General features: G+C 40.8%; 1 protein-coding gene across 11 annotated transcripts in view; it reads right to left on the bottom strand.

Annotated features, from left to right (window-relative positions):
• LRRC56 (leucine rich repeat containing 56) overlaps nucleotides 1-12,583 on the bottom strand; it is a 79,988-nt gene that overhangs the window by 10,730 nt on the left and 56,675 nt on the right. For all 11 annotated transcript variants that reach the window (XM_029963330.1, XM_018082036.2, XM_018082035.2 and 8 more), the window contains 2 exons: nucleotides 5,379-5,475; nucleotides 4,793-4,990 (listed from right to left, as the gene is read on the bottom strand). In XM_029963330.1, coding sequence (XP_029819190.1) covers nucleotides 4,793-4,990; nucleotides 5,379-5,475 — 295 coding nt within the window. The remainder of the gene's footprint in view (nucleotides 1-4,792; nucleotides 4,991-5,378; nucleotides 5,476-12,583) is intronic.

The raw sequence follows: 12,583 nt of genomic DNA, 5'->3' as shown, positions 1-12,583 counted from the left end.
GCAGGTGCACAGAAGACTAAAATGGGCTGCAGTTGGGTTTCTTTTCTGTGTGCTGGAAAAACAATATGATTGTTCCTGATGCACAAGGCCTCAGTGTGACAGCCATGGGGAAAGCACTGGTGTAGCCCCTCTCTGCATGCGTAGGTGGAGCTGACAGGTTATAAAATGATTCATGAGCTCAGAGCTGGGGGACCTCTGAGCAGCAAGGCCAATCCAGAACAATTACATCTGTGCTCAGAGCACAGTGCAAATTGGCTGTTTTGGTGGATTCCAGCAGTAGAAAGAAATCTTCTTGTCATACCTTCACCTTTGGGAAAACTTAAAAATACCTCAGGGCTAACTGGGCTGTACTGGTTTGCAGTGGGAATATGTTTGGTTAAAGCAGTCTTGGATTACAAAAGGCAGCCAACGGTCTTGCAATCTCTTCTACTAAAAAAACTATAAAGGCAGAGTGGACTACTAGTAGTAGAATAAAAATTGACAGCTACCTACAGATCAACTGCTTAACCCAGGTAAATGTTACACTTCTCGGGACATTGCATGTCATATTAGAAAACCCCACAAAGTCCTCATTCAATACAGAGTTGCCACAAACAAGTGTTTCTGTGGGACCTGACAGGCTGGATGCTCTCTCCCTTTGTACGGTGCAGCACTGACACTGGCAGAGGGAACTCACCAAACAAAATGTGTTTGTTGTTGTTAAGAGGCAGACACTAATTTTCTCTAACTAAGCCTTTAATCCTAATTTAGAAAATGATTCAACCATTCACGGCTAAAGCCACTTTCCAGCCATGTCCTGTTGGAGAGAAGAATCATGTTACGTTCATGTTACATTACTGTAACAGAGGCTGCAGAATTTATGATCAGGGTTGCTCTTGGCTTAGATAACAGGGGAAGATGAGCTCATCTGAAAATCAAATCACAGGGAGCAAACAGGCCATCTGAAGAAAGAACAGTAAATTTAGTTGGACCATTCTGTAGATTACAAGTAAATAAGTAGGAGAGCTTATACAGAGCTGCAGCAAGGGCCAGACTTGTAGAAGACTTGTGGAAGGAGCTTGAGAAATTAGAGCTAGCCATCTAGGGCACACCAAAGTAAGCCCACATCTATTCTTTTCTATATTTCGAGTGGCTTTTCTATACCCTGAAGAAATGCAAACATCAGTTGAAACCACAAAAGCAACAAAGTCCATGGAGAAACTCTCGGCAGCCAGGGACTGGATCTACTTTGTAACCACCTGAGGGCAAAGCAGCTTCCCAATACAGACACTGGGTGGGAGACTAGCGTGAACTCACAGTCTGTCTCTGCTACAACTCAGTGTAAAACACACAGTTGTGCAGACTCCCTCAACAAACTCTGCCTGGCATTTGAACGCAACTGTTTGCACAGAAGTAGAGACAGCCATTCTGTGTGAAGAAGAGCAGTAGAGCACACCACCACATACCACTCCTCTTTGCACTCCTGTTATGTGACAACATGCAGCAGCATCCCAAGGACTGATTTCCTCCTCTGAACAAGCCACAGGAAATCTGACATTTCTCCATTACAAGTATATTTAAGGACTGAAGATACCAAATGAAAACTACATCCTCCAAAATCGTCATTTGCATTGAGCAGGAATGACAACGGAGTAGAATCAGACTTTCTGCACCATTAGGACATCCTGCACTATTTCCATGGTAGGAAGCTATAATAAGGAAGTGTCAGAAGCTGTATTTAACTTCATGGGAGTAAAAAGAATAAATAGACATGCTTTGTCCATCACTAGCAGGCAGTGCTTTCTTACTGTGGGAACATGTTTTTTTCCTCTCACGATTGCATCTTCCATAACGAAGGAATGTTGATGGAGAAATTATTCTGATTACAAGTAGTTACAAGTGTGGTCTCTTAAGTATACTTTCACCATTTCAAAAGAGAAAGGCAAGTATATAACATTTTCTCTTGAATTCCAGAGAGGAAAATTATGACAGCTAAAGAGCTGCCTTCCATGGCCCCTTTTACTGAGTGGTATGATCAAGCCAACAATTACATCTGAAAAATGCTATTAACTCATGCATCTAAAAAGTGCCAAGATTTAAAAAATACACATCTACTACATGATTGAGTTTTACTGTTAGCACCTGTTTTCAAGTCTAAGTACAGGACAAATATCAAACCTTACCTCTAAGGCAGATAAACAGCATGGGTATGATTACTTTGAAATGCATAGTGAAGCTATGGAAAATGGCACAGTGGGATCACAGTGTCAGCTCCTGCTCTCATTTTTGAACCCTGCATTACCAGCTCTTTATGGTGCCATAGGGAATTGCACCATCCTTAGTGAGTGCTGTGTGTTCCATGGCTCTGTCTGTGTGTGCATAGGCCTCTGACCTTCCAAAAGACCTGGATGCCAGTATGTTGGTGCACTGGCCATAAACAGTCAATGACATGCATTAGAAATTATGTGACCAAAATGAGGAACGGTCTTTTGTGGCCAAGTGTTTTAAACTCTTATTTTCCTCCAGTTCCCTGCTCAGTACATGCCAAGATGCTTTTTTTAATAACCCAGCAATACTTTTTTATGAAGCAGGAGAAAGTGAAAGAGAATAATACAGCTCTGAGACTGTTCATGTAGAATTAGATCTCCCTTGCTATGCTTTGCTTGTTGACTGCCCTGAAACCCAAATCAGATAATGTATTACTGTGTTCTCATCTTTGTGACACAGAGGATCTCATGCCCTCAACAAAATACCTCAGCAGAAATTATTTTATCATTTCAGTACGTAAGAGGTGAACCGCTGTATTTTGTATCCTCAGCTTTTTATGAAGGTCTTTTTAATCATTTGATTTTAACACTTCAGGGGAAAGGGCAACAAGCAGTTCCTACAACATAGTTACCTCAAGCATCATTTTCTGAGGGTTCAACTTTTGAGCATGGTGGTGTTGAAGCACTTGCTTTTGGACTGGAGAATCTCCAAAGGAAATGCAAAAGCCTCAAAAAATGGATATCTAATTACAGAATCATAGAATCACAGAATGGGGGTTGGAAGAGACTTTTGGAGATCTTCTAGTTCAACCCCTCTGCTACAGCAGGTTCACCTAGAGCAGGTTTTACAGGATCATGTCCAGGTGGGTTTTGAGTATTTCCAGGGAAGGAGACTCTACAGCCCTTTGGGCAGCCTGTTCCAGCGCTCTGTCACATTCCAAGTAAATAAGTTTTTCCTCATATTCAGATGGAACTCCCTGTGTTTCAGTTTGTGTCTGTTGCCCCTTGTCCTGTTGCTGGGCACAAGTGAAAAGAGTCTGACCCCTTCCTCTTAACACTTGCCCTTGAGATATTTGTATGCATTGACAAGATCCCCTCTCAGTCTCCTCCAGGCTAAACAGGCCCAGCTCTCTCAGTCTTTCCTCATAAGCAAAGGGCTCCAGTCCCCTAATCATCTCCCTGGCCCTCTGTTGGACCCTCTCCAGCAGTGTCTTGTCTCTTTTGGAGCTGGGAAGCCCAGAACTGTACACAGCATCCCAGGTGAGGTCTCACCAGGGCAGCGTAGAGGGGCAGGATCACCCCCCTTGACCTGCTGGCAATGCTCTTCCTTATGCACCCAATGAAACCATTGACCTTCTTGGCCACAGGGACACAGTGTTGGTTCATGGACAGCTTGCTGTTCACCAGGACCCCCAGGTCTCCTTAATCTTCTTTTTGCTACCGATGTAATTGAACAAGTCCTTCTTGTTGTCCTTGATAACCTTTGCCAGATTAAATTTCAAGTGGGACTTAGCCTTCTTCATCACATTCCTGTATACTATATTCCTATATAGTTGAAATACTATCTTTCTGTATTCCTTACAAGTGGCCTGTATTTTCCACATTCCATAAACTTTCTTCTTCCTTTTGAGTTTTGCCAGATGCTCCATGCTTATCCATTCAGGTCTCCTGCCCCTTTGCTTGATTTCTTACTCATAGGGATCCACCGATCTTGAGCTTAGAGGAAGTGAAGCTTGATTATTAACCAGCTCTCTTGAACCCCTCTATCTTCTAGATCCTTAACCCATGGGATTCTTCCTAATAAGTCCTTGAGGGGGCCAAAGTTAGCTCTCCCGAAGTCAAGGGTTGTAATCCTATTCATTGCCCAGCTTCCTCCACTCAGGATCCTGTACTCCATCATCTCATGGTCACTGCAGCCAAGGCTGTCCCCAACCTTTGTATCCCCAAACCAGTCTTTCCTTGTTTATCAGTACAAGGTCGAGCTGCACACCCCTCCTCGCTGGCTCTTCCACTACCTGTGTCAAAAGGTTGTCATTAGTGCTCTGCAGGAACCTCCTGGACTGTGTGTGCTCAACTGTGCTGTCTTTCCAGCAGAGATCAGGGTGAATTGAAACCTTGTGATTGGGCACATCTTGTCAGAAAAATATTGACTACTTTCTAACCCGCTGCAAGATCCCTACAGTTCAGAAGGATCCACACAGCTGGGATCCAAGCTCATCCTTTCAGATGCCTGTTTGCACTGCAAGCAGTGAGAAGACAGATGTGAACAGCTTATTCCTAGTTTAGTCCTGTTCTCACAGGTAAGAAGGATCACATTGCTAGGAAACAGGCCCGAGTCTGTACTAGCACTCTCGTATTTAATTTGTGGTCATCTTGGACATCACGCCCATGAGACCACAAAATCAGAAATGAAAGGTGAGAAATACATCCCATGCCATTACTTAGAATGATACAATAAAAAGATGCAGAAATGTTTTTCATTTCCAACTCAAAGTTAAAAAGCACTGACAAAAAATTAACACAATATGTGCAAACCAAGTCCTCACCTCTGCAGATTCTGCATTTGGCTTCAGGCAAATAAGGTTGCCCTCCACTGTCAGGTGGCTTAGCTTGCAACAAAGTCTCAAGTACTGCATCTGGTCGATGTCCTCAATATTGTTCCCTTCCAGGTCCAAAACCTCGAGGTGATCTAGCCAGGTCAGCTGGCTCAGCTCAGAGATATTGTTATAGGCTATGTAGAGTTCCTCAGCAGAAGAGAATAAATATGTAAACCACAGGCTTGCACAAGTAACACTCAAGCTTTGCAAACTGTTTTCTAATACTTGAAATACAAGATTTTACAGGATGAAATTAGCAAGGAAGTGAACATTTTTCAAGCGTGGCTGTTGTCACCCTAAACAACTGGGGCTAATATGGCAACAAACACTATGTTTTATGCGTATTCAGGATCAAACCAGACTGCTACACCTCATTTTAAAAAAGCTATATTGTAGCATCTTTTAAACATGCAATTCAAAGCATCAGACCAAAGCCCTTTACGAAAACAAAGGGTGAGAACAAACACTAGAAGCAAAGAGTATCAACTGAAGATAGTTCTGAGATTGTCATTTGGCAGGACACGTGTATACTTACTTTTAGAGAGCTGCAGGAAGAGATCCCATCTAAATCTGAGAGCCCACAGCAAGCCATCCACAGGACATAGAGGTGGGACAATGAAGTTCCAAGATCCCTGATAAAAAAAATAAAAATACATCAAGCTCTATTTGAATGGATGAAGAAAGTCAAGACTTCCTTTCTTTTTACTAAGACTAGACCACTGCTACATACTTCAAATCTCACACTGTTTACAAGAAATGTCATTAAAAATGTTCACCTTCAAAAGCAGGGAATAAAATTATACCCCTCTACTCCTCTCTCTCTTAGACATCTTTGTCTAAGACATGACAACATGTCACCCTAGTTCAGTTTGATTAAGATTATTCCAAGCACTATGTTATGGTAATTCTGCCATAAATCACTGGCAGTTGCTAAAGATTAAGTGAGGTTTTCTTACGTTGGCATCCTTTGATCTACACACAGAACACATATGAACATATCTGAGCTGACTGCAGAGTCATCTCACTTTATCCTTTTACGGAGTTACCTTTCTTCTGATTTTGCAATTGAAAGGAATAGCATTCTTGCCAAATAACATTTCGAATTAGCAGAAAATTATAATCCTTTCCATCCTATTTTCCCACTCTGTAGACGTAGCAAAATATAAATAAGGGATCATTTACATGAAATCTAAACTTTCTGGCCCTAACCCAGAAAACCACATGCTTAATTCCATGTATATGTAATAGCCCACTACATTGCAATGGTGCACAATACAAAGATAATGCAAAAAAGGTGGCAAATCAAACTGGGGCCTTAATCAGCTTCCATGTTTAGTAACATTAAGTTGCATAAAGCCCCTATTCTAACATAAACAAAATATAACACTTTATCAAATCCCAAACCAACTAAAAGCCCAGAATTCTCTACTGTAGTCATGATATCAGGCTATCTGAACTAAACAGCAGGGAACAAAATATGAGGACAGTTTATCAGAGGAAGTAGAAGTTAGCATGGAGTTCACAGAACCACAGCAATGGCTGAGGTTGGAAGGGACCCCGAGAGGTCATCTTCTCCAACACCCATGCTCAAGGGGGGACTAGTTGCTTAGGTCCACATCCAAACAGTCAAATAGTTCTTAGATGGAGATTCTTGGACTTCAGAATTGTGGGTTAACTATATTTTATAATATCCATTCCTATAATATCCATTAAATTTTCTAGGGAAAATTTAAGAAGATATATGCCGTGGGGTCCCTTCTGATCTTGGAATAAAGGTAACAGTTCATATACTCATGTCTTCTCTTTATAGATGACAAAGAACAAGAGCAGCTTTGCATTGCTCTCTGAGAACATCACACAGCTTTGATACAGTTCTGCAGAAGAAAACTTGAAGGTAAACTGCCTGCTTCAGGGATACTGTGCACTCAACCAGTTCAAGAGGTCAGGAAGGAGTGCTTTAACCAGTGGAGATAGATGTATATTTGTCTGTGGCTTTTGTTGTTTCTCCACTACCTGAATACTTGGGAAGGGCCATGTCAGGAGAAAGGAGACTGCATAAGGCTGAATGGAGGATGGATGCATGGAAAAATATCCCCAGATGCCTCTCTCCTGTGATGTACCAAAACTGGGGATTTTCATCCCTCTGCCTTCTAGGGACTGATATGTCCATGGACATCATTCAGATCTATCTCACTTCATTCATCCTCTATCACTGCAGGGGCCGCAGGCATTGGGTGCCTCTAATTATCCCTTTCTTGAACACTGCCAATTTAAGTAAGCTCACAATGGATACACCATACAATGTGTTTATGCAACATTTTATAATTTTTGAAGTGCAAACAGTGCAGCTTAATTAATGGCCAGAACAAGGCAAAAAAGAAAAATCTCAGTCATACAACACATCTGTTTCTGTCTAAGGCTACTCCTCCTTACAGGAAAAAATTCCCAACTGACATAAACCACAATTTCTCCACTGAATTCTGTGCATCCAGGCAGCTTGCCTATACTGACACAAGGATGAAGAAAGGCCCCCATGCACAGAAACTCCTTTCATGTATAAATTATATGATTCCTTCTGCAAACTTTAACTTATCCCTTAGCTATATGGCAACAGGGAACACTTGCCACGGTGTCACTGTTTCTGTGACCAGATAAACCCCTAAAAAAATTTCTTTCCAAGTCCTAATTCATATTTGCCTGACCCGAAGGATCGTAATGTCCCTGTATCTCATCACATCCCTGGCCTCGCATAAGATCTTCCAGGGACTGTTTACATTGTGTATATTTTATAAATAAAACAAAAAGGAATTCTAAGGCTTCCTTAAGGAACAGATGCCTCCCAAAGTAATATTTACAGAAAATTTATTATTAGATTTGCAAGCTGCATGCTTATAATAAGAAAGAAATTAAATTACACAAACAGAACCTACCATCAAGCAAGGACAACACATCCATAAACACAAATATGGCATTAAGAATAATATGAAGGGATTACATTGCTCATTTCATGACCCACTTCAAGCACTGAGGAGATTTTCAAATTTCAGGCTAATTTTGGTGCAGAATTTTCTTTTCTGTAAACCACTGAAAATACATAAAAGGAGGTAATGACTCTCATTTTTGTGTCATTGAAACAATGCTTTTGATAGATCCTTGTTTATTAGGCCAGCAAAACTGAAGACAATCCTAACCTGATTACTTGACATATGGTATGGTAAGACATGGTTAGTGGATTTTATTTTCATATTTTCTTTGCCTTGAATTTTCTAACTGAAGGTTTTTTGCCACAGAAGGAGATTGCAGTAATATGTTTGTTCCTAATGTTTCTCTGTCAATAAAAAGAATGCCAAAGCAGAGTAAAGAATTAATTCCCACTCAGTTTTTACACAAGGCCCCAAAGAACAAACAGTTATCCCCCTCTAGTCCTAAAACCTTCATGTATTTGTAGGAGTCCCCTGCTTTGACTCAGAACTCAAAGACTTCCAGAGTTAAATCATATTTGCCTCTGTGTGTCACAGTTTTCAGTTCCAGTGCCAACTATGGCTAAACCCAGTGGTCACAAATGGGGCCAGTCCCTACTCCCACTCTCTGCTACATCACACAGAGCACAAATTAGCTATGAATTATAAGCTAACAAGTCTTTAAGCATTCTCCTGCTGTGGACACCACCAGAAGAAGACACTAACTGAAATGACTTCGAAAACCTACTTACCTTACTCTTAACAATTTATGCTGCCAAGTGTATAGTCTCAAACCCATTCCAGTTTCATTCATGAGTTGCAGCCTGACTCTCCTACAGCTAACTGGTGCAAGCCAGGAGTAGCACATTTAAGGCTGATACTAATTAAAGTTTAGTATCAAAGATTAGTATCTGTATTCCAGACAAAGGAATTAGGTTGTATATCCCATATTCTGGGTAATTGCAAAAGGAAGAACTGCTGCATGTTTGCAATGCAACCCAGTGTTTGATAGCAGAGCCTTTGTTATTATAAAAATGCATAAACAGATACTGCAGAAAAGAAAAAAACATGGAAGCTTATGTGAAGTGTTTCTTGTGAGGCTGAAGTTGGCTGTCTCAAAGCTCATCTTTAAGTTATGAAACAAAATACTAAGAAAGCATGAATTTTCTTGCAATTTTTGGTATTGTTTGGCCTAATTTTGCTCTCTATTTAAGGAAATGGAGTTAGCAAGCCAAGGTATCTTCTCCCCTGCCCCTCAAGAGCGGCATTCCAGCTCTTATGAAGAGCAAATGACTGCTTTCTCTCCTTCCTTGCTAACATTGTGAGAAGAGGCAAAAGGACCTTTTCCTTTGTCCAGGCCTGACTGCAGAACTAAATTCCTCTCGCTGACACTGGGGTCATGGAGCTGCTAAAGGAGCCTAAAATTCTGGATCGTGCAGTCATATTTTGGCCCTGCAGATCTTTATTCCTGCATCCGTAATGAGTCATCCCCAGTCAGAGATGTTATCACATATAAGTACATCTGCAAATATTTTATTCAGTAACTAACAAACTAATCTTTTGGAAGCTGCATGACTCACACTGCAGTATCAGAGAAAATTCCCTTGTTAATTACTAGAGAGATAATTGCCCTCGAGAGCAGGGCTGCTGTAAGGTGAAATGGCCACATAAAGCAAGCTGCTCCTGACAACCGCGTGCACCTGCATTTCTGAAAATTCTTCTGAAATATTTTGGCTGGTGAGAAGATAACTTAAGAGCTTCCAAGAGATGGGAGTGTCTCCTCTGGGACCAACTCTACTGCTGGCACATCCACCTTGGAGGCGTTAAGAGCAAAGTGAAGAGTTGTGTGAGCACGCGTGACCACCATGGGAGTGCAACTGTACACACAGGCATGTTTTCATTTATTTTAAGTGCAGAGGGTGAGATCAACCCAAACTGGGGAGATGCATCTCATGACCTTTTAACAAGAAATTGAATGAATGGGAATCTGCACTCTAATAATGACCTACTAGGGTAAACTATTTGAATATAATAATAAACTCTTAATAACAATTTATCAATGCAGTAAAGAGAGAAAATCCCCTATAATTATACACATTGTGTAACAAAACAGCCCCCCCCAAATAATCATTGGTTGAGACTGAAATTAATGAGACACATCAGAGACCAGGGCTCTCCTGTATTAGGCATGATATAAATGTATAGAAAATTACAGCATCTATTCCAAAAACAGGGTAGAGAGCATGACTGGAAAGTTTGATAGCTGAGAGAAAAAATATGAAATATTGTACAAAGCTGGTGGTAATGGGTCATATGACACAGCACAGGAGTGCTCCAGTGATGTGCAAACAACAAAGAACATACAGAAGGAACTAGAGGATGCTGTAGAGGAAACATAGCTCCCATTAATATACACATTAGGTAATCCAATTCCAGTGAACAAATGTCCTGTACCAAGTGACATGGAAGATGGGAAGTTTACAAGAAGGGGAAAGAATTAATAAGCAAAGCCATTATATATCCTGCTCACCTCTGCTATGGTTTATTCAAGTCAGGTTTGAGGCAGAGAGATGGAGCATGGGGTGGGAATGTGTATGTCATATGTGTGGTTGTGATAAACAGAGAATTACAGCTCCTGAAGCTGCCAAACCAGAGCACACTCCACACATGCTACTCCACACACACTCCTACATGATTGCCTGCAGAACATGCACTGAATACTAGATCATGTTTTTAATATCCAAAAGCGCCAAGGAATCAACATAGACTTTAACCTTTAACCCACAAATTTGCATTTATAATTGATTTGGAGAAAATAATATTAATAAACTGAAGGATTTGAAACTTGGGTTCCAACTATCTCCAGATACTGCTGCAGGAATGGGAACTCATCAGACAGCTCTGCATTTCTGTATGGGTCTTGGCAACACCCTCCCCATTTGTGCACAACCATTTAGGATTTTTCCCACAAAATCTGATGCTCCCATCTTGTCATCACTCCCTCAGACTAGGGAGAGAGCAGAGGGGCAATGAACAGTTTGGCTTACAACACCTAATAACAAGTTTGAGAAATAATGTGTTCTTCCATTAATCCAACATCTCTGTTCTTCAGGGATTGATTTTCTCCAGCCAAAATTTTACTGGATGAAGACCAGACCCGAAGAGCCAAATCCTGCTCTTGGTTTCACCACAATAAATCTTGAATAGCTCCACTGAGCCCAGGCTACCCAGTAAACACAACAGCACAACCCTGAACACATTCATCACCTTGAAAACCACAGTTTCTTCTGGAAATTGGTTTTGAATCATTCACCTAGAAATAAAGCACTAATCCACTGAACTTGCAAACAGTGTCTCAAAGCATGTGTGCATCTGTCGAATAAATCTTCAGAAGCAATACATCTAAAATAGCCATTGATGTGGATTTTATTTTTTTAAAGGTTGGTCTGAAAAGGAACACACTGGTAATCAGAGAGATTTAGACTGTAAAAGAGTATCCAAACTACAACCTTACAAAATAAAGGAAAAAAAGAATCCAGTCTCTGATCTACAGAAATCAAGTGGAATATATCAAGCCGCACTGTGATAATGACAATATGGTCAATGTCAGCACACAATGGTTTGGTTGTACAGATAATTCTGACATCTGAAACAAAAACGTTTAAAGTCTGAATGTTTTTTAAATCAGTAACATATGTTCTAATAGGAAGCTTACATAATAGTTTCATTGTGTTCTCAAATAGCTGTATTTCAAATTGTAAAACTGATTGTATGCATGTGTTGCTTGTACTTAATCAAATCTATGACACAGCCCCCAACTCTGCAAGCAACACTGACACTACGTTCTTGTTGTCCCTGCAGTGCCCTTTCACAGTTGAACAAATGTCATACGAACGTGAAGACCCAACTTCCTTTGCAGTATTGCAGTCTTTGTTGGTTTTGTATCTGCCCTTTCAAATTCAAGTAGCAATATGCCAAAAACTGTTGGCTTGCATCTCCTCTGTCTGGCACCTTACATTGCCATGACACACAGGTTGCCTTCAGCTTCTTATGCTCCCTTGTGCCAGTGTGAACCACGGCCCAAGGTGCAAGATAACAAGCATCATGTCCCATCTTTTGCTGCCAGAAGCTCACTTTTAGGCTGAAATACCACAGAAACATAGCACCTAATAATCTGGTCACATTCTGTCTTCTGAAGATTAGCTCCATTGGTCAGAGTATGGTGCTAATAACACCATGGTTGTGGGTTTAATCCCCGTATGGGTCACGCACTTAAGAGTTAGACTCAGTGATACTTATGGGTCCCTTCCAACTCAGAATATTCTGTGATTCTGTGCCACCTAACTGTGCAGCTTTTCAACAGTAAGGGTTCTTAAGCATAGAGACATGTTAGAGACTTCAAAAACTAAGCAAAAAGACAGTTTGTTAGGCAATTTTTAACTCATATGCTCAAACATAGGCTGAACAGAAAGCATGCATTTACCAAAGGTCTTCTTAAATAAAAGTTGTGTCTATGAAATTCTGTTTTCATATCCCCCTTTTACATGCAAATGAAGAATTTCTGTATGAACAAAAAGTTATGGCTGCCAAAGGCCTTTGCAGTAGCATGTCTCTGTTGTCCCATATTTTTTAGGTAACCTAACTATGAATAAGCAGCTGTTTTCAAAATGGGCTGCAGTGCTGATGCCCCTGGCAATATTTCTCCCAACAAACAGATTTCACTATTTTATTCCAGGGTTGTGGTATTTATTTTGTTGGTTGGTTGCTTGTGTTTTAAGTT

The sequence above is a fragment of the Manacus vitellinus genome, unplaced genomic scaffold (genome assembly GCF_001715985.3).
Source record: "Manacus vitellinus isolate BGI_N305 unplaced genomic scaffold, ASM171598v3 scaffold_59_pilon, whole genome shotgun sequence".
NCBI classification, from domain to species: Eukaryota; Metazoa; Chordata; class Aves; order Passeriformes; family Pipridae; genus Manacus; species Manacus vitellinus.
Note: the sequence above shows the minus strand (reverse complement) of the source record. Positions and strands in the feature narration are given on the sequence as shown.